Source organism: Eretmochelys imbricata, chromosome 6 (genome assembly GCF_965152235.1).
Source record: "Eretmochelys imbricata isolate rEreImb1 chromosome 6, rEreImb1.hap1, whole genome shotgun sequence".
Lineage (NCBI taxonomy): Eukaryota > Metazoa > Chordata > Testudines > Cheloniidae > Eretmochelys > Eretmochelys imbricata.
In genome coordinates, this window is record NC_135577.1 from 70,078,614 (window position 1) to 70,104,870 (window position 26,257).

The following is a 26,257-nucleotide window of genomic DNA, read 5'->3' on the forward strand; positions in this document are numbered from 1 at the left end:
TGACTGCATAAGATGCAGAACAACAGAGAATCAGGCCCTAACTGTACATTCTGAGGTCACCAACGTCCATGATTAAACAAGGTAAAATTTAAGGATAACGATATTAAGCAAATACAACACATTACCTAACACTAGAAATTGGATTTTATTCTGGACTTTTTTGCAACTGTAGTTGATGCTTTCTAGGGAAAATAAGTTAAGGCACTCTTCCCATTCTGCAGAAATTCCCCACAACAATAGACGTCCCATGAAATCCTCCCCTAAAGCATAAAATATCCTTAAATATAATTAAGATATGTTTAAAAAGAAAAGGAGTACTCGTAGCACATTTTTTTCCCCACTACATGCATCCGATGAAGTGAGCTGTAGCCCACAAAAGCTTATGCTCAAATAAATTGGTTAGTCTCTAAGGTGTCACAAGTCCTCCTGTTCTTTTTGCGGATACAGACTAACACAGCTGCTACTCTGAAACCTAAGGTATATTTGCGTCAGAGGGATGCTGCTGATGGTTGCTGTTTTGCACCGAATTCGGAATGGCAAGGTGTACACATGTTATACTTAGTAGTAGAGCTGCTCAGGAATTCGTCAAGATATGCCAGTTCATCAGAACCAAAACTGTTGTGAAACAGACTTGGGTTCAACAAATTTCCCAATTTGAAAAAAGTGCTGAGAAAAAAAGTTTCCGAATTGTTGAGACATTTTGCTTCAACATTTTCTCAATTTCAGTTTTCTGGTTCAAGACTTTTCATTTCCAAATGTAAGCTAATTAGACTGAAAAGGGTTTCAAAAAGGGTCAAAATCAAAAACATTTCAAAATTATTGAAATCAACTATTTGATTGACCCAAAATTAAAAAAAAATGTTTTTCCGTCTGCATATATTTTTGAGATTTCAAGGTTTCATGCTGATTTGAGGTGGGAAAATGTTTCCAACTTTTGAAAATATTAATGGAACAGGAAAACTGTTTCCCGTTCGCTCTACTTATCAGCAAAAGCGATGACAGAATGAGACCTAAATAAAAAGTGCATTTCACAATGCTATATTATTATAGCCTGCATACAGAGAAATTGCACAATGCATGCAGGTGTTATACTTTGCAGTGTTTTGAAATAATGTAGCCCATGGCAAGAATTACAATATTGTGCTGACTATGCCAATTGCCAAATGATTTGGCATGGCAGTCAGGGAAAGACTGTCTCTAATTTATGTAACCGATTTGTGATGTAATTATTGGTAATACTAGCTGCACCTATGTTTTAATATATTTGGAAATATACAAGCAGTTTCACATGCCTGGAAATTCTTCATTCAACTGCTCCACCCCAGACAAACCAGAAAGGCAACACAAGAATCACAGTTGTAGCTGATGCTGGCAACTGGCCCATAGTTCCGTTCTTTTACATAGTAGCAAATCCTGGTGAATTTCAGATCTCTGCATAAGTGATGGCATTGTCTTCAATTTCTGAGCAGGCACTGAAAGAGATGATAACCCACCCTTATTATAGGAAGCCTCACGTAATCGTCTGGAGTGGTCACAAGTCATTCCCCAGCATTCAGCTCCTCCCTGATGCCAAGTGAACAAACAGGCCCAAGAGAAAAAGCTCCCAACTGTGGTGGCAGGGCATATACTGAAGAAGTTGGCCTCTGAATTAGATTCTAAGTCCTTGTTCCCAGATGCTACATTTGTAGCCGTTAGAAGATCTGGTCTTTGAGGTTGCTGAGCTATGTAATTCAGACATCAGCTTGAACTTGTCCCTTGAACTCCTGATCACTCCTTCAGTGATTCAAGCACTAATGACAGACGCAGAGGCTAATGAGCACCAAACACACAAACACAGTGGAGAGGAATCCCTTAACAGCAATGTAGGTCAGGGATCTTGGGGACACTCGAAGCAGTTTTAAGCAGTTCAACTCAAGAGGCCAGCAGTTTCTTGTTCCTGGCCAATGCTATAACTATTATTCACATCCAGCTGATTTGACCTCTCATGAAGATACAGAAGACCAGTGTCTTTGATAGCTCCTTGTCTTCAAGTTCATGTGGGGTTTGGGCCCTACCATGCTGTCTGCTAATTGGTTACCCGCTGTCTACAATCAGAGGTACTTGCGTTTCAGTGGTGCTCTAAGTGCATAGTTTGCACAGGTCTTTTTTGGATTCCTTTGAGAGGAAAAGTGCAGTATAAAGGGGAAAAAATAAATTTTGTTATTTATTACTATTTCCTAAAATCCCCATCACTGGGAAGAATAGGGCACTGTGGCTTCAGCATCTCTGGTCCTCCAACCACTGTATCTGCAAAGGAAATCTTCCCCCTTGCAGTCACCCAAAAGACTCACCTTCCTAGGGTGAGGAAACGGGGGAAGATTATTTTCGTTTGCGAAGTCAGAGAGGGGTGAGGCTCTGAGTCAGTTTATAAAACAGCTGGTCAGCTGCTTCTGCTGGTTTAAAAACTATAAATATGGTTCAAGAGTCACTACCCTTGAATACTGGATGTGGTATCCAAGTGCCGTTGATCGCATTGGACTTGTGTGTAACAGATATCGCAATGGAATCATGTGCCAGTTTACCTCAGGTAAGAATGCTTGAAATTCCAGTCCATTGAGGTGTGTACAGCACAAAGCAGGTGCTGTTCATCCTGCTTGGTCGTTAATTATCGTGTGTCGCTCTTTCCAGACAGGGGAGAAGGTCCTTGTCTCAGGGAACTTACAATCTCAATGAGAAATGACAACAGGCTGGGAAGAGAGGGGAAACCTCTTTGGAAAGAGAGAATTCACTTACAAAGATATCAGATGGCCTGGGGCTTTTTGTGTGTTTCATGTTTTTCTTGTTTTGATACGTTAGTTTAACTGTGATATGATTAGCCCCTAGGGAGGGAGTAGGCAGCTGAGATTCAGGTGGAAAGCAAGGCGGGTGAGTCTACAGGGGGCAGGTTTACTGTTCCTTTTATAGAGACAGATGAGAGGAGCCTTCATCCTCTGCTGTTTCGTACAAACAGCCTACATTCATACCAATTAAAGTAACTAGGGTGTACAAAATGACAGTATTTGGTGCATCAGACGAGCATTGCCACATTCTGGGGCTCTGTGATCCACAGCTCTGAATCTGGCCTTTTCAGCCTTTGTTATAGCGGTTATGCATTTATAATAGTGAATGATACTGGATGGTGAGAAGTTTCTTTTCAGTGTTACCATTTTTCTCTCTTGCTTCAGGACCTGAACACTAAGACTAATCCATTGGGAATGAGAGAAGCCAAGGAGAGGGATCTGTACACAGTGCAGCGGACTGCTGACAATAAGGTACTATACAAGAGAATTTCAGAGTCAAACCATGTTAGGGTTGTTTCTACTGGTTGAGGGAAGGGGAGGACAAATTTATTCACTGATAATTTGAATAGCTCCTTAATGGCTAAGCAATCCCAGCTTCGTGGGTGAAACATGCTGATGTTTAACATTTGAATCATTCTTTGTTCATATTAAAGTTCTGTAGCTTTGGTGCATGGAAAATTTTAGTATCTCCGTTACTTGAAAAGGGACTGGTTTAATGGACTTTCTACTGTAAAATATGTGTTACTACAGACGAGGACAAATTTACTGCTGGTGTGAGGGGTAACTGACATCAGTGAAGTGGGGCTATTTGCATCTTCAATGAATCTGGTGCAGTGTTTCATTGATTTTTCAAATGGTGTAAACCCAGTTTCATGGGTCAACATTACTTCTGGCCTCTGCTGGAGGGAAAGTCATCACAACACAGAGCTTCAGGGGGAATTAATACACATTATATTAAATCCTCCAACGGGAAGTCAGGGTACCAGCTTTACTCAAGAAGACACCTCTTCACGCTGGCAAACTCTCCAGTTTTCACCCTGTCTCTAACCTTCCCTTCTGTTGGTGAAGTGTATTGAGATGGTGACGCTAGTGTCATCCAGAATCCTTGCATTTCACTTGGTCCCTGGCTTTAGACCTGGGCATGGTACAGAGACCACACTGGTCTCAATAGTTGGTGATCTCTTCTGAGGAATATATTGTGTTCATTTGTCTGTGCTGTTTATCCCTTTTGCCTTAGGTGCAAATTGGAATTGTTCACCTGTGTGTACAAGAGTTTGCACCTGCAAAATGTGCTTTTGTTTACCCAAGTGGAGGTTGATGACTAAAAATCAGGCCCTATAAACCAATCTGTCAAACACAACTCTGATGTATTTGAAGTGCCACTTAACCGTAGAATCATAGAAATGTAGGGCTGGAACGGACTTGGAGAGGTCATCTAGTCCAGCCCTCTGTACAGGCGCAGGACAAACCAAACCTGGATATTTATATTTTATGTATGTTAATATTTGATAAGACCTAATCCTGCATCACTGAAGTGAATGGGAGTTTTGCCACTGACTGCAATGGGTGCTGGATTAAGTCCATAGTGCATAAGAGAGTTAAAAAATGGTCCTATTGCTCCCTGTCCATCCACTGTAGAATACACTTCTATTACGGAGCCTCTGAATGTGGCACGGCTGAATAGATTAAAAACTATATATGTAAATGACAGAATCTGTGTTTGTTAGCAATAAAGGGAATATGCTAACACTGAATAATAATTCTCAGATCATGAAGGATTTGAATGGTTTTCTCTCGAATCTCCATGGGAAAATTAGCAGAATTAGAATCAGAGAATCATAGAATAGCAGGGTTGGAAGGGACCTCAGGAGGTCATCTAGTCCAACCCCTGCTCAAAGCAGGACCAATCCCCAATTTTTGCCCCACATCCCTAGATGGCTCCCGTAAGGATTGAACTCACAACCCTGGGTTCAGCAGGCCAATTAAGAGAATCTAGCTCTCTAATGTCATGGCATTTATTAAACTATTTAGGAAACACCACCTATTTTTGTCAGGTGGGATCACAAAATATTGAGTTACAAACATCATACTGATTGTTTAAGAAATTTCCCCCTTCTGTTCATTAATTAGATGTAACACATTAATAGAAAAATAACGCTGCACTTCCCTAGAGTCTTTCATCCACAGTTTAAAAATTGCTTTACAAACTTTGAACCAAACCCTTCAAGCCTTCTTTAGGCAAAACTGCCATGGATTTAAATGGGAGATTTGCATTAGTAAAGACTGTGTGATTTGGTCCATTAATTATTTAAGCCCTCACAATAGCCTCTGAGATCTCTTGAGTATATAACTTGCACTATGTACAGTGTGTTAAGTTGGAACGTTTTGAGTAATGATTTACTTCCAATTAATGTTGTGTCCTATTTTGTTTTTTTCCCTTTCTGGAACCTTTAAAATGGAGGGTTCATCGTAAGTAAAGTGTGAACTGAATGAAAAATATAAATAAAATGGGGGAAATGAAGACGACCCCAAGAAAGGATCAGGGGAGCAATGTGAGAGGTTGGGGGAGAAATGTTAAATCTCACCCCAGGAGACACAGTCTGGTTAAAAGTAATTAAACAGCTGGGTAGAGGAGATGAGGGATTTTTATGTGAAACAGGGTTAAACATGGTAGTTTCACCTGAGTTTCACTTCACATTTCTGGTGCAAACTCCAAGGGTCCAAACCCAGGTAATTCAAAATTAAAGGAAAGATTCTCACAAATCTCTGGTTTCAGAGTAGCAGCCGTAGAGCTTAGCTCAGTGCTCTCATGCAGTTACAAGAAATCACTTCAAAGGAATCCATATTCCATGGTGGGTAGCATGAGGGAGGTATCAAAGTAGAGAGAACTGAAATTGAGACTAGAAGTAACCTGGGGATCCTGGAGTAAATATTGCCCGCTGGAGGCTTCAACACACTAAGAAGAGCTCTGCTGAGAATAGCAGCCACTTCCCCTGACTCCCAAACCATGTGTGCTGCACCAGTGGCAGCTGGATCTCAAAGAACTAAAATTGTACCGTTTATAAAAACCTCTACGATTTTTCCTTTTCTCACCTAAAAACTACATGAAAAATCCAGCTCCCAACTAGGCCCTGAATTATACATACTAACACAACTGTACTTTAGTTAGAAACCAAACCAAGCTCCCCTAAGGGGGCCATTTGGGGATCTGGGGCAAAAATTGGGGATTGGTCCTGCTTTGAGCAGGGGGTTGGACTAGATGACCTCCTGAGGCCCCTTCCAACCCTGATAGTCTATGAAATTGTATGAATCTGTGTCTCATATTGTTTTAATCACAGAATCTGGCTTAGATGGTTAGTAGTAAAATATCCGGGGGTAGCCGTGTTAGTCTGTATCCAGAAAAACAACAATGAGTCCGGTGGCACCTTAAAGACTACTGTGCAGAGAAACGCGGGCGACGGCGGGCAGAGGGCTCCGCTCTCTCTTCTTGTCCCGTGTCACCTTCCTCCTCCACAAAGCTCCTTTGCATGCCCCCTGCTGTCCCCTTCCTTTCCTCTCTGGGCTCTGCCCTGCTGGGCAGCGCCTAGCGCAATGGGCCACTGCACCTTGCCTGGGTACCCCAGTGACCTGCTGTGGATGTGCCTTTCTCCCCTTAGCCCCCTTCCTTCCCCGTCGGCATGTCCCTGGCGCTCCACAGCCATGTTGCTCAGACATCAGCAGGGCCTCTCCCTGTCCCCCCCGGCAAGTTAAATGCAGGGACCCTTGCCCGTGCCCTTGGCTGTGAGGTTGTTGGCCCTGTGAACCCAGTCCAGCTTAGCCCCCAGTTATCCTTCCCCAAATAGATTTGTTGACCATTTTATTATCATACAGAAGCTGCCTGAGCAGGTTGCTTATTTGTTAGGTATTTCTCCCTCCCTCATGACCATTTCTATTTACTAGATCTACCCCACATTTTAATGTTCACCCTGGCCTTTTGTATGTTTATTCTGCAGACAGAATCATCTCCTTGTTACTTACTCACTGTAAGAGTCATAAGGGCAAGGAATCTCCATCAGACAGATACCTGTGAGTAACTTTCCTGATCTAGAGGTTCCACATAGTTCTGCACTGGGAATGGTGCTGAGCTGTTCTGCTCCAGGGGAACCTGTACTCCTCCAGGGAAGAAGAAGGCTTCCTAGACTTCCTCAGTGCCCAGAAGGAGCCCACCCACTGCTACACCCTTTTAAGAGATGCAGCATATTTACTTTTGTGTGCTGATCCAGGGTGAAGTGCCAGAGTGGAGGGGGAGCAGACAGGGCAATTGCCTGCACCTATTGCACACCTCTCCTCATGCTCAGAGGGAAATTGAGGAAGCAGTTCCTGCTCTCCACTGAAAGGAAGGACTGCAACTGTGTTTGACCCTTATGTAGGTTGTGCAAAGGTGGGGGAGGTTCCTTGGGCTCTCCCCCATACTGTGCCCTTACGTTAGGGCCAGGCATAGATTGGTGCAGTATAGCTATGTTTTTTCTCACAGGCTATATAAAATATTCATGCTTTTTTCCAAGAAAAATAATAAAAAGCTTAATAAGAAAATAACTGCTTCAATGTATAAAATGGAAAAGCTTCTTTTAAAAAAAATGTGTTTATTGCTGCAGTTATATAAAGAAGGATCAAATTCCTCCTCTTCTCCATCCCTATTATCTGGACTGGGCTGGATATGTTGGACAGAAAAGAAAGCTTTCATTTGTTCAGTGTGTTCATTCCCCCTGGTGCCAATTAGCACTGCATAAATTGCTGTGTTGTCATTTAGCAAGGTTGTTTTTGTTTTAATATGCAGTAAGCCAGTCTGATTGCTATGTGACCCTGTGGCTGCCGACAGCTTCGGCTGAAAAGTTCTGGACTAAAACCATCAACAACTGCAAAGACCCAGTCTGGAATGAAACCTTCTACTACAGGATCCAGAGCCAGGTCAAGGTAAGGCCTTGAGAACTCTCTCTTATCTGTGCTCTAGAGAGTTCTCTCCTGCAGAAAGGATGATGGTAATGTTCCTGGCTGGCAGAAGATGTGAAAATGACACATCTCAACTCAAAAGTTTGCCATCTTGCACCAGGCAGTGGAAGCCAAATGTATCAGTCAGCCACATGCCTAGCTTTGGGCTGGGGAAAACCCGCATTACTTAGAGTTAGAAGATGTCTTTTCAAAGGTAGATGTTTCCGACATTTCCTCATTCCTCCTCTCTCCCACCATACACTCTCTTTCTCTCTCCCCCCCTCTTTGTGCAATATTTTCCCCAGGAGTCCCTGCTTCCTGGGCTCTGTGAAAACCAGAATGCAGAATTTCTAAACTCCCTCATCTCCCTTCCCAGAACGTGCTGGAGCTGGGTGTCTACGATGAGGATGATGTTACCCAGGACGATCACCTCTTCACTGTGCGCTTTGATGTGGCTAAACTTCCACTTGGAGAAAGAGTTCTCATGTACTTCAAGTCTGACCCACAGGTGAAGTATGAAATAACAGGGAGGGCTGGGTGAAAGGGACGCACTCTCCTGGGTTTTCTGCCTACACTACTATTTGTAATGTATTACTGTTTTCCTTCCTGCATGTTGGATTGCCCACCCTAGTAGTCTGTCATTCTAACCCTCTGGAAAGGCCTCTTTGCTGGCGCTTCCTCCATTACAATGAAGGGTTTTGCCTCCATGCTCTTGGGCAATGGAGGCTGGCGGAAGTGGGATGCTCTTTGCAAAGCAGTCTCTTCAATGAGTTTGCCGCCAAAGATGACCCTAGTGGAGATTATTCTTCCCTCCAACGGGTATCACTTGAAGTTCTCTGTCACAACTTGTTGGCACCAACCCAGCAATTATGAGGTAGTAGTTCTGAGATCTGGAACTGATACTAGACTGTATCTAGTACTAGTTTATGCATAGCTTATAATTATACACCGTGACACTAATTTTGGCACATGGCTACCTAAACAAGATGTCTAAATTGCACAGCTGATTACTTAAATTGACAAATAGTTGTATAAAGTCCTATTTAAAGTCACATCTGGAAAATTGTTACTTTTTTTAACAAGTTTCCTAAATGATCAATTGCAGTGTAATATACAGCTGGTGTGAAGGGGCAATTAACAGGAAAGCTTGGTATCAAGAGATCTATCAGGTATCTTATGTCCAAGCCACCTCACTGGCATTGGTACTATCCGTGCTAAGGTAAAGAGTATCGGCTAGGTAGGAGAGAGGAGAATATCCTTTGGGTGTTCATGTGGAGAATCTCTGTGTACTTTCACAAGGTCAAAGCAACAGGGACATAGGACTATAGTATTTATATAAAGTATCCCCACATGGACACAAACAGTGAGAACAGCTCCTGTGTTGCAAAATAATGTCAGGTATGGTGGTTTTTTTTTTTTTTTTTTAAGACTTGAAAAGATGAAATAAGCTGCATCTGCTGCAAAAAATTGAAGGTGACTTTGCAACAGCACTTTCTGTACTGGGGTCAGGTTTATACACGCAACAGGGCTTTTCTGAACAGGAAGCATTATCATGTTCAGGGGTTCTTAACGTTTTTCATATCATGGACCAAATCTATTGGAGGGATTGTCACATTCGCCTCCCAACATCTCAGTCATCATCCCATTTGCGATCCCGAAACACTCCTGAGAGAGCTACAATAATTGCTTATATGCAAAAGTAATAGTTGGAAAGAATGTGGGTATGTTTTTAGCTGTCTTTAATGTGATAAGTGTATTGTCCTTTTTAAAAGACTATATTAATCACACAGAATCCTTTCACTCTTCAGTTATCCATCTCCTCTCTTCCCATCTGATCCTCCCACTCCTTTGGACATGGTTTCCTGCCAGTTGATCCCCTTCTTCTCCAGGCCCCATCCATGCTGCCCTAATTCCAGATTTCCTTCTACTCTGCTGCCCTGGGCATATTGCCAAGTGACCTTGTCCTCCTCTTCCACTGTTCCCCTGCATGTTTCTAAGGGATGTCTACACTTCAAGTTGGGGGTGTCATTCCCAGCTCTGTTTGAGCTAGTACACTAAAGAGAGTGTACCTGCAGCAGCACGAGCAATGGGAAATATCTCATTGTGCAACGAGTGTAGCTGAATGCAGGTTAAGTTGAACAAGCCTTTATTAAACACTTTGGACTGCTCTGTCCATGCGACTGAGTTGCTTTCAGCCTAATTCTTAGCATGACCGCCTTTCCTTTTGTCCTCTCAAGAACAGTCCCTTCAGGGAACATGGCCATCTGACTCCACTCCATTGGGATATAAGATGGGGCGGGATCTGAGTTACCCAGGAAAGAATTTTCTGTAGTATCTGGCTGGTGAATCTTGCCCATATGCTCAGGGTTTAGCTGATCGCGCATATTTGGGGTCGGGAAGGAATTTTCCTCCAGGGCAGATTGGAAGAGACCCTGGAGGTTTTTCGCCTTCCTCTGTAGCATGGGGCACGGGTCACTTGCTGGAGGATTCTCTGCTCCTTGAAGTCTTTAAACCACGATTTGAGGACTTCAATAGCTCAGATATAGGTGAGAGGTTTTTTGCAGGAGTGGTGGGTGAGATTCTGTGGCCTGCGTTGTGCAGGAGGTCAGACTAGACGATCATAATGGTCCCTGCTGACCTAAATATCTATGAATCATCACACATGAGGGGCTAACTGCTCTGAATATGTACGTAGTGTCTTAGCCAGGCCAAAGCGACACTCTATTTTTAGCCCACTAGCTCAATCGGAGCTAGTGAGAGTACGTCTCCTCGAGCTGGGAATCACATCCCCCTTCCCCCTGTTTGAAGTGTAGACACACACCCCCTCAATCTCCTCTCCTACTAGCAGTCTGTCTACACTGCAGCTGGGCGGCGTCATTCCCACTGCGGGAAGACAGGCTCATGCTCGCTCAGCTGAAGCTAGCATGCTAAATATAGCCTTGTGGAAGCTGCAGCATTGGCAGCAGTTTGAGCTAGCCAACCAAGCTCAGACCTAGGGGGTCAGGGAGGCTTGTAGCCCAGTCTGCGACATCCACACTGCTATGTTTAGCAGGCTAGCTCAGCTCAAGCTAGTGCGAGTCTGTCTACCCACGCTGGAAATCACACCTCCCAGCTGCAGTGTAGACATAGACTAGAAGACTTCCTTATATTGACAGCCTCTAGCTCCTCTCCCACTGATGGGTTGCAACTCCAGTCCTACTGGTGGCAGTGATCCCAGACAGCATCTCATTCCCCCCACCCCTATTAGGTAACAGCAGCTCCTGGTCGAGGAAGGCACGCTAACACCTCTTCTTTGTTCACAGCTGCTTTTACAGAGATCCAGGCCCTTCTTAGCAATGAAGAGCCTTAGTGCTTGTGTAAAAGCAGCTAGAAGCGAGGAGGAGGAGCCAGCACCAAGTGAACTGACAGGTATCCATGGAGTGCTCCACAGATCACTAGTAGTGCCTGGGACACAGTTTGAGAACCTATGTTATAATAATCCCGTTAACTTTCTTTCTTCAGAGAAAGGAGGAGCTGGAGGTGGAATTCAGACTGGAGAATATGTAAGTAAAAGCCAAATGCTATAGAATCTGTAAGGGAGAGAAGCAACAATTGAGAGACTAATGAATGAATCCATTTCATTGGCCCAGAATGCATCATTCTTTGACACTACTACTAATAAGCATAGTTTACAATGAGATTTATGGTATCTGTAATATCAAAGAATGGCGCATTCTGGGAGAATCATCAGTGAATCACGACAGGCAGGAGAATTTCCCAGAGGGGGAAGAATGATTAAAAAGCTAGTTACGTTTTTTTCTGTGCTGAATACCCATTAAGGCGTGATTAGTGGGACAGTCTTCACCTGTATCTGGTATTAACTCAAATTTCACTTGAGCTTCATAGTTTGTCTTTGAGATAAATGGGGCAATATTGTTCTCTTAATGGTATCTGTTTTGTCTGGAATACTTCTTTTACATTTGGAATCTTGATCCAATGAAGCCAACTGTAATCTCACTTTAGTGAATGTCAGAAAACAGCCACATGGTGTGGCCCAGTAGGAAATATTTGTTAGCTTGATGACTAGAATGGCATGAGCTTTAGTGGTTTTGCCATGGCAAAGCACTATAGGGGGACTTGCACCATGTGATTTCTAGAATTATCCTTTGTTCAGACACAACGATTCCAAAATTTAGCACAAAACTAAGATAAGCCAGATAACAGTTGGGAGAAAGGTGTCTCATTAAATTATATTGCACCCATTACTAAATATGCACTTTTCATTTTGTTTCTAGTTCGGATCCCTCTGAAACCATCGTGACTAATGGAGTTCTAGTGGTAACTTTTATGTTCTGTTATCATCCCTGTCCTGTAGCAGTACTCATAATGCAGGTGAGATGAGGGTTGCCAATTTTGATTGGACGTATTCCTGGAGGTTTCATCACATGACATCTTTAATTAAAGATTAATCTTTAATTGCTGGAGGCTCCAGGCCAATCCTGGAGGATTGGTAACCCTCAGTGGGAGTAGAGAAACTGTGCTGTTTCGCAGTCAGCAGGGCAAGGCACGCTCCTGCAGAGAGAGGCTGAGACTGAAAATAGATGTGATTTCCTTCTTAGTCATCTGACTCACACCCATCTCCTCCCGTGTATCATGTTTGGAGAGGTATGACTGGAGCAGCTGCGAGATCCGCCAAGCCAGCACTCCTACAATAATGCAGAGTGATTCCTTCTGGCAAAAATTGGGAGTGGTATAGTGGTGAGTTGCCTCAAAGCCAGCATTCTCACCTTATTGCCTGCAGTGGGAGGCACTGATCTCTGTAAAGCTATGAGCTCCCCCACAGACTTTATTATTCAGTCCCATCCTCTGACACTGTATGAAATGGTGTAGGAACAATTTGCTTCCCCATAGTCTCTGTTCCTATACCATTCCCCCAAATTATTGGCACTTAATAACAATAACACTTCCCACAAGGGCTTTGCTTGCCAGTGATACTGGTTCTTAGTAGCTTTCTCTCATTATTATTTTTTCTCCTGAATTAGTTCTCTGTGCCCCTCTCTGTATCCTGAGAATGCTGTTAGTTTGGCCTGCCTCACACTCTTCAGAGAAGCTGTGTTGTAAGTCACAACCACCCATCCTTTCTTACAGCTGATGACTACATATGACTCCCTACAGTTATTCAGTTTCATTCATAATCAGATAGCAAGGTCACTGTAGAACATTTGGTTTTCCTAGGGGCTGAGCATGTTGCCTACGAAGCATTCAATTTGTCCATCAACAGTAATACACTAGGATGGGAAGTAGAACCTCAGATCATAATATTCTCCATCATGAGTTATTTTATTGTTCTTCTCGATTACAGTCTCGCAAAGTCTGCTGTTTGGAAGTCCAGGTGGATGAGAAGAAGAGGGAAAAGAAAAGGAAGCCTTCATCACGTGAGATTGTTGCTTCATTAACTGGCTATAAGTAACCAGATATTGATTCTACTATGGTGACTGGCCATTCTATGAATCATTAAAATAAATAAATGGAATAAAATAATATTTCCACATGATACAACTTTCTTAACACCAATTTTAAAATGAATAATCCGTTATCGGTTACATGGACTGCATCCCATACATCTGCATAGTGAACTCCTTTAAAGTAACACTAAAGCTTAGATTTTAATCACAGAAGGGTTAGAGTTATGATTCTGACAGCAACCTTAATTTTGTTCACTTGTGTGAGCTGATGTCCATTACAAAAGGCTTTTCATTAAATGATTACACAGCTTAAGGGAAATAACTCGGAATACAACATAGAGAAAAGAGTACAATTTGTTTGCTTTACATTGTGTTGAACTGTTTTCCAAATATTGAATCATATTGTCCAGTGTGGTATTAATTTAATGAGAGAGAAATCTATCTAGGGCAAATATTCAAGTGTGTAGAATTAATATTGATTTTATAACTAGAATTGTCTGACCTTTCTGTGATTAAAATCTCAAGCATGGTGTTATGTAATATAGTTTTTACATATTCTTTCCTTTGTTTGTTTATTTAAAAAACATATTACAAATTCAGTGAAAACTTCCAGTATATTACCTCATAATGTCTCCTTTAGAGGCCTTTTTTACAGATTTAGTCTAAAATGTATTGTTCATTTTTATATTGTATTAGCACTGGGGTGCCCCATTGTGCTAGGCATTAAACAAACATACCTGTCTAAACTAGGGAAAAAGGCTTGTTTAAAATCACTTGTTAGTTAAGACATTTTAATCAACATTATTTCTAAAGCCCATTAAGCACTTAGGCTCACATGCTCAAAGGTATTCAGGCCCCTAACTCCCTTTGAAATCAAGCACCTAAATACCTTTGGCCCTGGGGCTGATCATGACCATTTTTAAAGGTGTGAAATCCTGCCTATACTTAGTTTTAAGTAGTGTTTAAAAATGTGGTATTTTAGCTAATAGGTTGGGTTTTTTAAAAACACAACCACCTCTTCCCCCCTTACTCTATATAAGACTATAGTAAGAGATAGCCTGCAGTGAAGAGTTTACAGTCACAATGGACAGAACAAAGGAAGCATTGTGATTCCCATTTTACAGCTCAGGAAATGAGGCACAGAGAGATTAAGTGACTTACCCAAGGTCACACAAGAATTCTGTGGCACAGCTCAGAACTGAACTGAGATTTACTGAGTACCTTAACTACAAGGTCACCTCAGTCAAACAGTTGTGTTGCTATGGAAATAACAGCCCTTAAAGAATTATAAGGCAAAGTGTAGTAATACAAACCTTTTATTTATAAAGGAACTAAAGCTACAACAGACATACCTAGATAAATTGCTCCATTCATTCATGGAACCAGACCTTTTTTAGTACTATTAGTGATTATCACATATGGTTAAGGCTGCAATTCTTTCACAGAGGTCACAGAAGTCACAGATTCTGTGACTTTCCGCAACCTCCATGACTTCCTCACAAGCTGGTGTGGCTGACTTCAGGGCCGCCTGGCCAGCTGGCCCCAGGGCCTGCTGCTCTGGCACTCCACAGCCAGCCGTACTGGCCGCTGCTGGAGTGACCTGGGCCAAGCTGCTCCAGCAGTCCCTGGGGCCAGCTGCACAGGCCCCTGCTTGGGAGGCCCTGGGCAGCTGGCTCCAGGGACCCGCCTGAGCAGCCCCTGGTGCGGCTGGTCCTGCGGACTGCCCGAGCAGCTGTCCTGGGGGCATCCCCAGGGAGCGTCTGAATAGTGGTCCTGTGGGCTGCCCCATGGCCAGCCGCACCAGCTGCTGCTGGAGGGACCCAGGGCCAGCAGCACCGGCCGCTGCTCAGGCGGTGGCTCCAAGGACCACTGGAACAGCGGTCGGTCTGGCTGGCTTTGGAAAGAACCTGAGCAGCAGTCCTGGGGGTTCCTTGGGAACCCCTGAGCAGCAGCATTCCTGGGGTGGCTGAAGCAGCCCCAGAAGCCATCCAAAGAGCGGTCCCCAGGAGCAGCGGCTGGGGGACAGTCAACCCCCAGCACTGGAGCAGGTCCTCCCAGCAGGGGCCCCCGAAGCAGCAGGGCCCCAGAAGTAGAGATTTAGTCAGGGGTATTTTTGGTAAAAGTCATGGACAGGTCACAGGCCGTTAGGGTTTTATTTATTTATTGCCCCTGACCTGTCCATGACTTTTACCAAAAATACCCCTGACTAAATCTTAGCCTTACATATGGTACATTAGTATAGATTTGCTCTATTGGAATAAAATAAAAGCAAATAAATGGTTCCCATATCTCATGAAACCCCACGTATCTGAGCCCCTTCTCGTGCAACTTGATTTTATCCTAATTTCTGTCAATATCTCTAGGGTAAATTACCTACCCCAAAATTTCCTTGATTACCCAACCCCTATTTATCTAAATATTATAATAGAATAATATTGCTCAATATGTGGTCTCTCTTAGCTCAGTGTAAAGAACTTCTAATCAATTTAATGAAGGTGGGTTTTTTTTAACACCCCTATTATGCTATGTTTCCAGTCCAATAACAGTAACTTCTGTGTGTGCTTTGCCTCATTCCTTTAGGGAAAGACATCTCCCTCACAGTGAAAGGATCCCATGAAGACACTCAAGACCTTACATTGGCCTCTGATCCCATCATTAGATCCTCATGTCCCCCGAAGTTTCACTATGTCAAGTATAAGCAGTCAGCATTGGATGTTATTCTACCAAAGCAGAAACCATATTACTCCTTTGTAAGTTATCATTGGCTTTAATAAACTTAGTAGTAACTTTAAAGAAACACATGCATTAGATAGCAAAATTAATCTATCTTCACTTTACTCCTTGTGATATAAACTTCTATGTATTTCTTCAGTGTAGCTGTTCCTATAATACAAAGGCGGACTCGCCAAATGTGGCTCTCAATTCACTTTCCACAGGAGAGAAAGTAACAATAGCAGAGGTGAGTGCCTATTGTTAACTCTTAGGAATAAACACTGATCCGTATCTGGATTATTACCAGTGTAACAATAATGGCCTAGGTTGCCTCCTTCCTTGGAAACAACGTCGGAAAGGGGATAAGAGGAGGAGGAGAATGAGGATAATCCCCTCAATGAGTTTTTCTGGCATTATCCCTATGGTGAAAGAGGTTAGGGAAATTTGATTTCAAAGGCAGGGCCCCTTCCCACCTCCATGAATCTTGGGAGCCAGATCTCTGTCTGTCCCACAGGGGTCAATTGACTCTCCACGTGTTCTGTTGTCTCTGACAGTGGAGCTCCAGCTGTAGCCATGCAACCATAGTGCTCCAGAATGCAATCATTGCAGCCGTTGCTCCGGAATGCAATCTTGTATTTATGCACCTGGGATGGGGAGTTCCAAGATTCCAAACTCATTGCCATGGGCCTAAGTGAATGGAAGATGGAGGACAATGGCTGATATAGCAGAGATCTCAGCCCAGTACGCGGGTGCAGTTGCCTGAAAAGGCTGGGAAGTTGGGAACTCCTGATTTATTCTATGATTCTGAAATTTTATGGTGATTAACAATAGGTTTTATGATTGTGTAAACCCATGTTAAAGGGCCACAGTTACATGATGTTGCTAAGAGCCAAAATTTAGCTTTCGAAAAGAAAACACACTACTACTCACAAAAACCCTGGATTCTACAAAAGCTAATAGCTATAATGAGATTTTCATGATTAGCCAAGCGAGTCACCTTGAACTGTCATTTATTCCACCAGTTCTCAACCAGTACTTGCCTCTTCAGGCTTTTGTGAGTGACACTCTAAACACTCCATCCTGATCTTAATGATAAATCACTGTGCTAGGTCTTGGGGCACTGCCGCTCATCTCTTCCTGTCCGGGAGGAGGGCATTCTCACTAGCCATGAAACTACATCACACACAGGCGCATGGGAGGAGACAAACACTGGCTAGTACCGCCAAGGTGTTCATCTGTTTAGAATGGCACAGTCACTGGAAAACGCTGAGCAGCTTTACAGAGAATGAATGAGTGGTGTTGAATCCATATACATAGCATCTCAGGTTGGTGTCTGCACTGCTGAAAAGGGACAAGATAAAACTCACTCAAAAGCTGAAGGGAGGGGAAACCTTAACAATGTGATGGCACTTAATGTATTTGTATTCTTGGTTTTCAGGATAAAAAATTTAATTTGTATGTGAAGGCTACAGACTGGTAAGAGATCTATCGTCTTTGGATGTTAATGATTTTATCAGTTGAATTCTGCTCTCTCCCTGTCTGTTTATAGAAAGAGTTTGCTTACTGTATGTCAACAATTTGTGCAAACAAATTAAAAGCACACAACCTTTAATTAATTTATATAGAAAGCTGGAACTTTATATATAAAAAGAACATGGCATATTCTGTACCCAATATTGTCATCAGTTTAATGAGACTCATGTATAAGATAGAAGTAGTGGCAGAGTTAGCAATTTGATATCTGTATTTGCCCTGTTGTGTTGGTATCCTGTTCAGCACAATCCATAATCTGTCATGATGCTGTTTAGATATAAAGTTGATCAGTTACAGTCAGCAAAGCTTATTCTACTACAGCTCTCAAAAAGGCATTGGGCTTTAAATACAGCCACCAGCTTATATCTAAAATATAGCAGGATCCTTCAGAAATTACTTATAGGAATTAATTTCCCCCCCTTTTTTTTCTTGCTTCTCTCTCTCTCTCTCTCTCTCTCTCTCTCTCATGCTCATGTTAAATCAGTTTGTCTATATAGGACTGTGGGAAAGAGTTTTCTGTCAGATTGACTCTTTTTGGAAATGGTTGATTGTCTGCACTGTAAGTTCTAAAATTGGCTATCAGTAACAACATGCAATATGTGTGCCTGTGTTTTTTTTTCCTGGTCTGTGCTCCAGCTCAGAAGACCTAGACGTGCGCTTAGGGTTTGACTTGTGCACAGAGGAGCAGGATTTTCTGTGTAAAAGGAAGAAATATGTTGCTGCTGCTCTGAAAAAGGTTCTCCAGCTAGAGGAGGACCTGCAGGATGATGAGGTACGTCATCAGAATCCCAGATGTTCCCCCTCAGTTCAAATGAGCACTCAGCAACTGGACACCTAATGTGATACATTTACTATTATCAAAACTTCTGAATGGTCAGGAGGCCCTCGATTCAAGCAGTGGCCCTCTGATACCAGTATTCTCATCCATCACATCAGTAGACTTAGTTGTCTTATCCCTCCCCTCCTCTGTCTCCAAGGCTTGACTCTTTTGCCACACAGAGTCCATCCCAATAAACCTCAGCCATGGCTCATTCCAAAAATCTGCTTCCTCCTTTCCTGTTCCCATGTCAACAAAAGCCTGTTCTCTCTTTTTTAGTTCTGTCACAGTCCTGGTCAAACAATACTACTTTTGTCTCATTGACACCCATGCCCACAATTCCTGTCATTCATTTGTTACCTTTGGCTTTCCTAAAATCTTCCCCCATTCTGCACCCTTCTTTCTTTCTTTCCATGAAAGATCCTGTCAATTTCACCAAACAGAAAATTGACATAGTCCTCCATGATCTCTGTCTTCCTTCTTCTTACTTGCCCCATCACCTTCTACTACCCTCTTCTTCCTTTCCTGACTACTCTCTCTACCAATCTCAGCAACTCCATCTCCTCCCCACTCCAACCTTTCCTTACTATCACCCCTCCTATACTTCTTCCTTAACCTATCACTGTGCTCTAGCTACTTTCCGTCACAATATAAGTATGTTCTAGTCTTTATCCATCATAAGCATCTGTACTTCTCACCACCTGCCTCTCTAATGACTGCCCGACCTCCTTTCCTCTTTCACCTCACAACTGACAGAATGCACCATTTACATTTGTTGCCCTGAATTAAATTTCCTTCTGCTTCATCTTGCATCCCATCCCAGCTAGTTATCAATGTCTCCCTCCAGCAAAATTGCTCGTACTCAAAGATTTTAATAACGTCAAAATCTCAGGCTCTACTCCATCCTCATCCTCCTTCTTCTCTCCAATGCTTTGGACACTATTCATAATCATCTCCTTCTTGACATTTTCCCTCCCTGAGCTTTTGTGATACTATCCTCACTTGGTTCTCTTCCTGCCTTACTATTTGATTCACTGTACCTCTTTCTGTATGTCTGTTTTGTCCCCAGGGAAAGAACCATTCCTCTTTTTGTGTTCGTACCAAACAGTACATTTTAGGTACACGGGAAACAAATAACAATAATACTTGAACAAAAGCAACTTCTCCTTCTTCTTTGCCTTCACCTTGCCCCACTTAGTCGGGGTTGGAAGCTCTTGTTCTTTATCTCCAAGCATTCCTATCGAGTGCGTCTTCCAACATGTCCTCTTTACTAATATAGAACTACCTTTTTCTTGGTCTTCCTCATGGTCTTCGATCCATGACAACCAGATCTTATACTCTCTCACCAGCATACCCCATGTCTCATCATTTCATGTAACCCAGAAATCTAGGTCAAAACTCCCTCAACTTTTCTATGATAGGGTTACCCACTTCATGGCTCATACGATTTCATTGTGTAGCCTATCAGCTCTTGTCTTACCCAGCATCCACCTGAGCATTCTTATTTCAGCCGTGTAACATCGTTATTCTTCTGTCTTCCTACTTAGAGTATAGCAGTAAGAATATATTACTGACCACCTAAACAGGGTGGTGATGGTGATTGTGAAATGCTCAGGGAGATTATAAATACAGAAAACCTAATAATAATGGGGAATTTCAATATCCCTTAATTTGACTGGCTACATGTCACCTCAGGACAGGATGAAGAGATAAAATGTTTAGACACCATTAATGAGTACTTCTTGGAGCAGCTAGTCCTGGAACCCTCAAGGGGAGAGGCAAATCTTGATTTAGTCCTAAGCGTAGCACAGGATCTGGTTCAAGAGGTGAATAAGCTGAACCACTAGGTAATAGCAACCACATTGTTACTAAATTTAACATTCTTGTTGGGGGGAAAATACCAAAGAAACCCACCACAGTAGCATTTAACTTCAAAAAGGGGAAACGACACAAAAATGAGAGAGCTAGTTAAATGGACATTAAAAGGAACAGTCACAAGATGGAAATGCCGGCAAGCAGCATGGAAACTATTTTAAAACACCATGTATACTCCAAAACTAAATGTATACCCCAAATTTAAAAAAAACAGTCGGAGGATAAAAAATGCCACAATGTCTAAACAACAGAGTAAAAGAGTCAGTTAAAAGCAAAAAGACTTCATTTAAAAACTGGAAGTTAAATCCTACAGAGGAAAATAGAAAGGAGCATAAACTCTGGCAAGTCAAGTGTAAAAGTATAATTAGGAGGCCAAAAAAAGAATTTGAAGAGCAACTAACAAAAGACACAGAAACTAACTGCAAACATTTTTTAAGGACATCAGAAGCAGAAAGCCTGCCAAATAATCAGTGGGACCACTTGATGATCAAAGTACTAAAAAGCACTCAGGGAAGACAAAGCCATTGTGGAGAAGCTAAATACATTTTTTGCATCAGTCCTCACTGCAGAGGATGTGAGGGTGGCTCCCACACCTAAGCCATCCCTTTTAGGTGACAAATCTGAGAAACTCTCCAAAATTGAGGTGTCAATAGAGGAGGTATTGGAACAAATTGATAAACAGTAATAAGTCACCAGAACCAGATGTTTTCACTCAAGAGTTCTGAAGGAACTCAAATATGAAAATACAGAACTACTAACTGTGGTATATAAGCTGTCGCTTAAATCAGACTCTGTACCAGGAGATGAGATGATAGCTAATGTAATGCTGATTTTTTTTAAATGTCTTCATAGGCAATCTCAGTCTGGTAAACCTAACTTCAGTACCAGGCAAATTGGTTGAAACTATTGTGAAGAAGAGAATTATCAGGCACATAGATGAACATGATACGCTTTTGTAAAGGGGAGTCATGCCTCACAAATCTATTAGAATTTTTTGAGCGTATCAACAAGCATGTGGAGAACGGTGAGCCAGGGGATATAGTGTACTAAGACTTTCAGAAAGCCTTTGATAAGGTCCGGTAACACAGGCTTTTAAGCAAACTGTGCAGTCCTGCGATAAGAAGGAAGGTCCTCTCATAGATCAGTAACTGGTTAAGAGATAGGAAACAAAAAATAGGAAAGAAATGGTCAGTTTTCACAGTGGTGAGAGGTAAATAGCAAGGTCACCCAAAGATTTGTACTGGGACTATTGCTGTTCAACATAGTCATGAATGATCTGGCAAATGGGTAAACAGTGAGGTGACAATGTTTGCAGATGATACAAAATAGTTAAGTCCACAGCAGACTGTGAAGAGTTACAAAGGGATCTCACAAAACTTGGTGACTGGGCAACACAATGGCAGATGAAATTGAATGTTGAAAAATGCAAAATAATACACATTGGAAAACATGATCCCAACTATACATACAAAATGATGGGGTCTAAATTAGCTACTACCACTGAAGGAAGATCCTAGAGTCATTGTGGATAGTTCTCTGAAAACATCCACTCAATGTGCAGCGGCAGACAAAAAAGCTAACAGAATGTCTGGAATCATTAGGACAAGGATAGATAATGAATCAGAAAATATCATAATGCCATTATATAAATCCATGGTACACCCAAGCATTGAATACTCCATACACTTCTGGTCACCCCATCTTGAAAAGATATATTAGAATTGGAAAAAATAAAATAGTTAGAATTGCCAGAGAAGGGCAACAACAATATGGAACAACGTCCATATGAGGAGAGATTAAAAAGATGGGGACTGTTCATCTTACAAAAGAGACAACTAATAGGTAAGGCTATCATTTTGTCATAGAGGTCGCAGAAGTCATGGAATCCGTGACTTCAGCCCACGGCGGCTGGGAGCTGCAGGGTCTCCCTGCCATCTCTGGCGGTCAGGAGCTGTGGGGTACTGCGGGGGCCACAGGAGCTGAGCCGCTGTGGCTAGGGTGTCCAGGTGTCCAGTTTTCGACTGGAATATCTGGTTGAAAAGGGATCCTGCGCCAGTCCAGAGCACCCTCCTACACCCCAAACCTGTCATCCCCAGCTGGAGCCCTCACCCTCCCCCATAACCCAATCCCTTGCCCCATCCCTGATCCCCCCCCATGCCCTCCAAACCCCTCAGTCCCAGCCCCACCCCAGAGTCTGCACCCCCAGCCAGAGCCCTTAGACTCCCTGCCCCAGCCCAGAGCTCCTTCCTACACTCCAAACCCCTCAGCCCCTGTCTGGAGCCCTCTCCTGCACCCCAAATCCCTCATCCCTGGCACCACATCAGAACCCACACCACCAGCCGGAGCCCTAACCCCCCCCTCACACCCCAACTCCCTGCCTCAGCCTGGAGCACCCTCCCATACTCCAACCCCCTCAGTCCCAGCCTCCTACACCCCTAATCCCTCATCCTCGGCCCCACATCAGGGCCCTCCCCCTCCCCTCCTTGCACCCTAACACTCTGCCCCAGCCTGGAGCCCCCTCCCACATCCTGAACCCCTCATTTCTTGCCCCACCCCAGAACGTGCACCCCCAGCCAAAGCCCTCACCCCTTCCACACCCCAGCCCCCTGAGCCAGCCCAGTGAAAATGAGTGAGTGAGGGTGGGAAGAGCAAGTGACAGAGGGAGGGGGGATGGAGTGAGTGGGGGTGGGGCCTCGGAGAAGGGGCAGGGAATGGGCAGGGCCTCAGAGGAGGGGAGGGGCAGGGGTGGGGCAAGGGTGTTCTGCTTTGTGTGAGTAGAAAGTGGGCAACCCTAGCTGCGGGCGGTTTGGGAATCCACAGCTCCTGGCTGCCACGGGCAGAAGAGGGCTCTGAGCTGAGCACCTCACGGCCACTGGGCAAGGGTAACCACGGGCAATGGGGCTACCCCGCAGCTCTGAACTGTGGGCGGTGGGGGACTCAGAGCTCTGAGCCAGGGCCCCCACAGCTACCCAGCCGCTGTGGGCAGTGTGGGGACTCCACAGCTCCCCATTTTGTCATGGATATTTTTAAATCACAGTCAGGTCATGGGCTTCTGTGAATTTTTCTTTATTGCCCGTGACCTGTCCATGATTTTTACTAAAAATATCTGTGACAAAATCTTAGCCTTACTAATAGGAGTTATGATAGAGGTCTATAAAATCATGAATGATGTGGAGAAAGTGAATAGGGAAGTGTTATTTACCCCTTCACATAACAACAGAAGCAGGGGTCTCCCAATGAAATTAATGGACAGCAAGTTTAAAATAAACATAAGGAAGTATTTCTGCATATAATACACAGTCAACCTGTGGAACTTGTTGCCAGGGGATGGTGTGAAGGTCAAAAGTATAACTGGGTTCCAAAAAAGAATTAGATGCGTTCATGCAGGATAGGTCCATCAGTAGCTATTAGCCAAGATAGTCAGGGACACAACCCAATGCTCTCGGTGTCCCTAAAACTCTGACTGCTGGAAGCTGGGACTGGATGACAGGTGATGGATCACTTGATAATAGCCCTGTTGTGCTCATTCTCTCTGAAGCATCTGGCACCTGTCACTATCAGAAGACAGGATATTGGGCTAGATGGACTATTGGTCTGACCTAGTATGGATATTCTTATGTTCTTTATTGGCCAGCATTCTTCATTGGCCAGCCATACATCACAACAAACATAATCATGTCTTATACACCTTGCACTTTAGTTTACTTAGCATACTCTTAACTGCAAAATAAGCCAACTGCCTCCACTTGCACCAAGCACTCTCCACGTGATTCCTAACATCTGCATCAACATTCCCATCATGGCTCAGCACTGAACTATGGTATTTGAATTGTTACACACACTTTAACTCTATACCAACTAGTTGTACTGGCTTCTCATTGTCCCTCTTAATAAAGCATCACATGGATTCCATCTTTTGTTAAACTATTTTCTTCTACTGCTGCCCTCCATTCTTCTAGATCTCTTTCCAGTTTGTATTTATCTTCATGGCACAATATAATGGCATTGGTGAAAAGTATGCTCCATACAGCCTCTCCCCAAGCCCCTTGTGTGAAGGAGTCAATTACAATCGGTAATAGAAATAGGTTTAGGACTGATCCTTGATGGAGACCTACCCTCACAGTGAATGGCTCACTGTCGTCACAACTGCTTCTTGCTGCTGTTGTGCTACCCTTGCAAATGTCCATAATAGTCTGAACGTATGTCTCCAGCAGATGGTGCAAATGCAGACACCGCCATATCACTCGGGTCTCTGTGAACTCTGTAAGAAGCCTTCTCTAAGTCCACAAACTAAATGAAATTTCTTGTATTTCTCCCTCTACTTCTCCTGCAATGTGTGGGCTGCAAACATTGCATCCAGCGTTGACCCTTCTGGCATAAACTTGACTTGGTTGTCACTTATTGATGCTCCAGTTGCTTGAAGTGTCTTTTCTCACTAATTCTTTCCAGCCATTCATCACATGACTCATTAACTTGAGGGGTCAGTGTGATGGGGTGTACCAGGCCCCCTGCTGGAGGCCCCACGGTCCTATTGCACCTTGTCCCAGGAAAGCAGTGGCAAAGGTCGGTCCTCCAGGCCCGCCTAAAGAGGCTTCATAGAAGCAGACAATCACAGCCCAGCAGGCTCAGATAAAAGGAGCTGCAGGGCCTTAGCAGCTTAGTGCCTGGCTGGGACCAGAGGGCCAAGGAAGGGTCCTCTCTGGCCACAGGAGCCTGAGGGATAGCCAGTTTGTTCTGGCTGCATTTTGCTTAGCTGGGTTTGCAGGAAGAGAGAGGCCCCAAGAACCTTAACCCTGAAGTAAGGGTGAAGAAAAAAGGGGCTAGATAGGAAGAGGCCCAGGGAAGAATCAGCAATGAATTGAGATTGAGCAGTGCATAGCTGCTGTTTTTAGGGTGCCTAGATTGGAACCTGGGTGTCAGGAGACCGGGTTGTAGGCAGTCAGGTCTAGTGGTTGGAGTCTGACGGCAGGACCGGTTGAGACAGGTCCAGAACCAGGAAGCAGGGCTAAAGGTCAGAACTGGAGTCAGAGTCCAAATGCCACAGCCAAGGGTCAAGACAAAGTGGGTGTTGGGAATCAGAACCGAGGGTTGGAACTGGATTACTGGGAGTCAGAGAAGCCAGGAGCCAGGCTGGGACTGGATAGGAACAAGGCTGGGTACAGGGCAGGATCCGGGCTGGAGCAGTGGAGGACCAGAGCAGGAGCAGGGCTTTGCAAGAGATGGGCACAGGGAGGCAGAGGGTCTGTTGGCACGTGCTTTGAGCAGCCAGCAAGCTATTCATGCTGAGGTTCCTCAGCCAATCAGGCATGGCAGTCCATCAGGCAGCCTAGCTGGCTCATTAGGGTATCAGGAGTACTGAGCAGTGTCACCTGCAGGGTCTTACTCCTGCCACTGGAGTAGTGGGCAGGTCTGGGTTCCCCTATCGGCTAAAAGCAAAGCAGTGTAAATCACACAAAAGGGCCAGGGCTGAACTAGGAACCCAAACAAAGGGCTGCGTTTAAAGGAGACCAGAGCCAGGACTGAAGATTCTTCTAAGTACAAATAGACTGTTCCTTTATCAGACAGTTTAATACCCCTAAGGGATTCATTTGGGCTTTGTGACTCGGTTGGAGGGCCAAGCCACGGAAGACTTGCCAAGTGAGGTCAACAAAGCTACAGGAGGTGATAGCAGTGGAAAAAGCTTGCAGTACTGCAGCAGCAGCTGCAGGACGTGCGCAAGAAGCAAGTGCCCCTCCCCATTACAGTTAGTAATTACTACGTTCTTCCACATCCCCTTTATGCTTGAAGATAGAGACCATATGCTCTTCCCCCATTAGCTGGGTATTTTTTCCATTCTGGAGGATTAATTTAAAGAAGTTGATCATCACCACCACCACTGCCTCATGGCCCAGTGATTTAAATACCTCAGTTGCTACACCATCTGGTCCCTCTACCTTCCCATGTGTTATCTTTGGTGCTGTCTGACTCACTAACACAGTGATAGCTCTTGTGAGGTGGTTGTTTGCACATACTTAGCTCAATGATTTCCTCAAATTCTCTCCATTGAGCAATTTCTCATAAAACCACTGACATCTCCTCATGATTTTGCT

General features: G+C 43.8%; 1 protein-coding gene across 1 annotated transcript in view; it reads left to right on the forward strand.

The window, feature by feature from the left end:
* Positions 1-2,452: 2,452 nt before the first annotated feature.
* The window catches only part of LOC144266763 (cytosolic phospholipase A2 epsilon-like), a 37,215-nt gene continuing 13,410 nt past the window's right edge, over positions 2,453-26,257 (forward strand). The window contains exons 1-12 of the mRNA XM_077820263.1: positions 2,453-2,566; positions 3,204-3,290; positions 6,812-6,884; positions 7,636-7,772; positions 8,164-8,295; positions 11,289-11,329; positions 12,062-12,104; positions 13,129-13,201; positions 15,812-15,981; positions 16,104-16,190; positions 17,382-17,419; positions 18,113-18,248. Of these exons, the coding sequence (XP_077676389.1) occupies positions 2,453-2,566; positions 3,204-3,290; positions 6,812-6,884; positions 7,636-7,772; positions 8,164-8,295; positions 11,289-11,329; positions 12,062-12,104; positions 13,129-13,201; positions 15,812-15,981; positions 16,104-16,190; positions 17,382-17,419; positions 18,113-18,248 (1,131 nt within the window). The remainder of the gene's footprint in view (positions 2,567-3,203; positions 3,291-6,811; positions 6,885-7,635; positions 7,773-8,163; positions 8,296-11,288; positions 11,330-12,061; positions 12,105-13,128; positions 13,202-15,811; positions 15,982-16,103; positions 16,191-17,381; positions 17,420-18,112; positions 18,249-26,257) is intronic.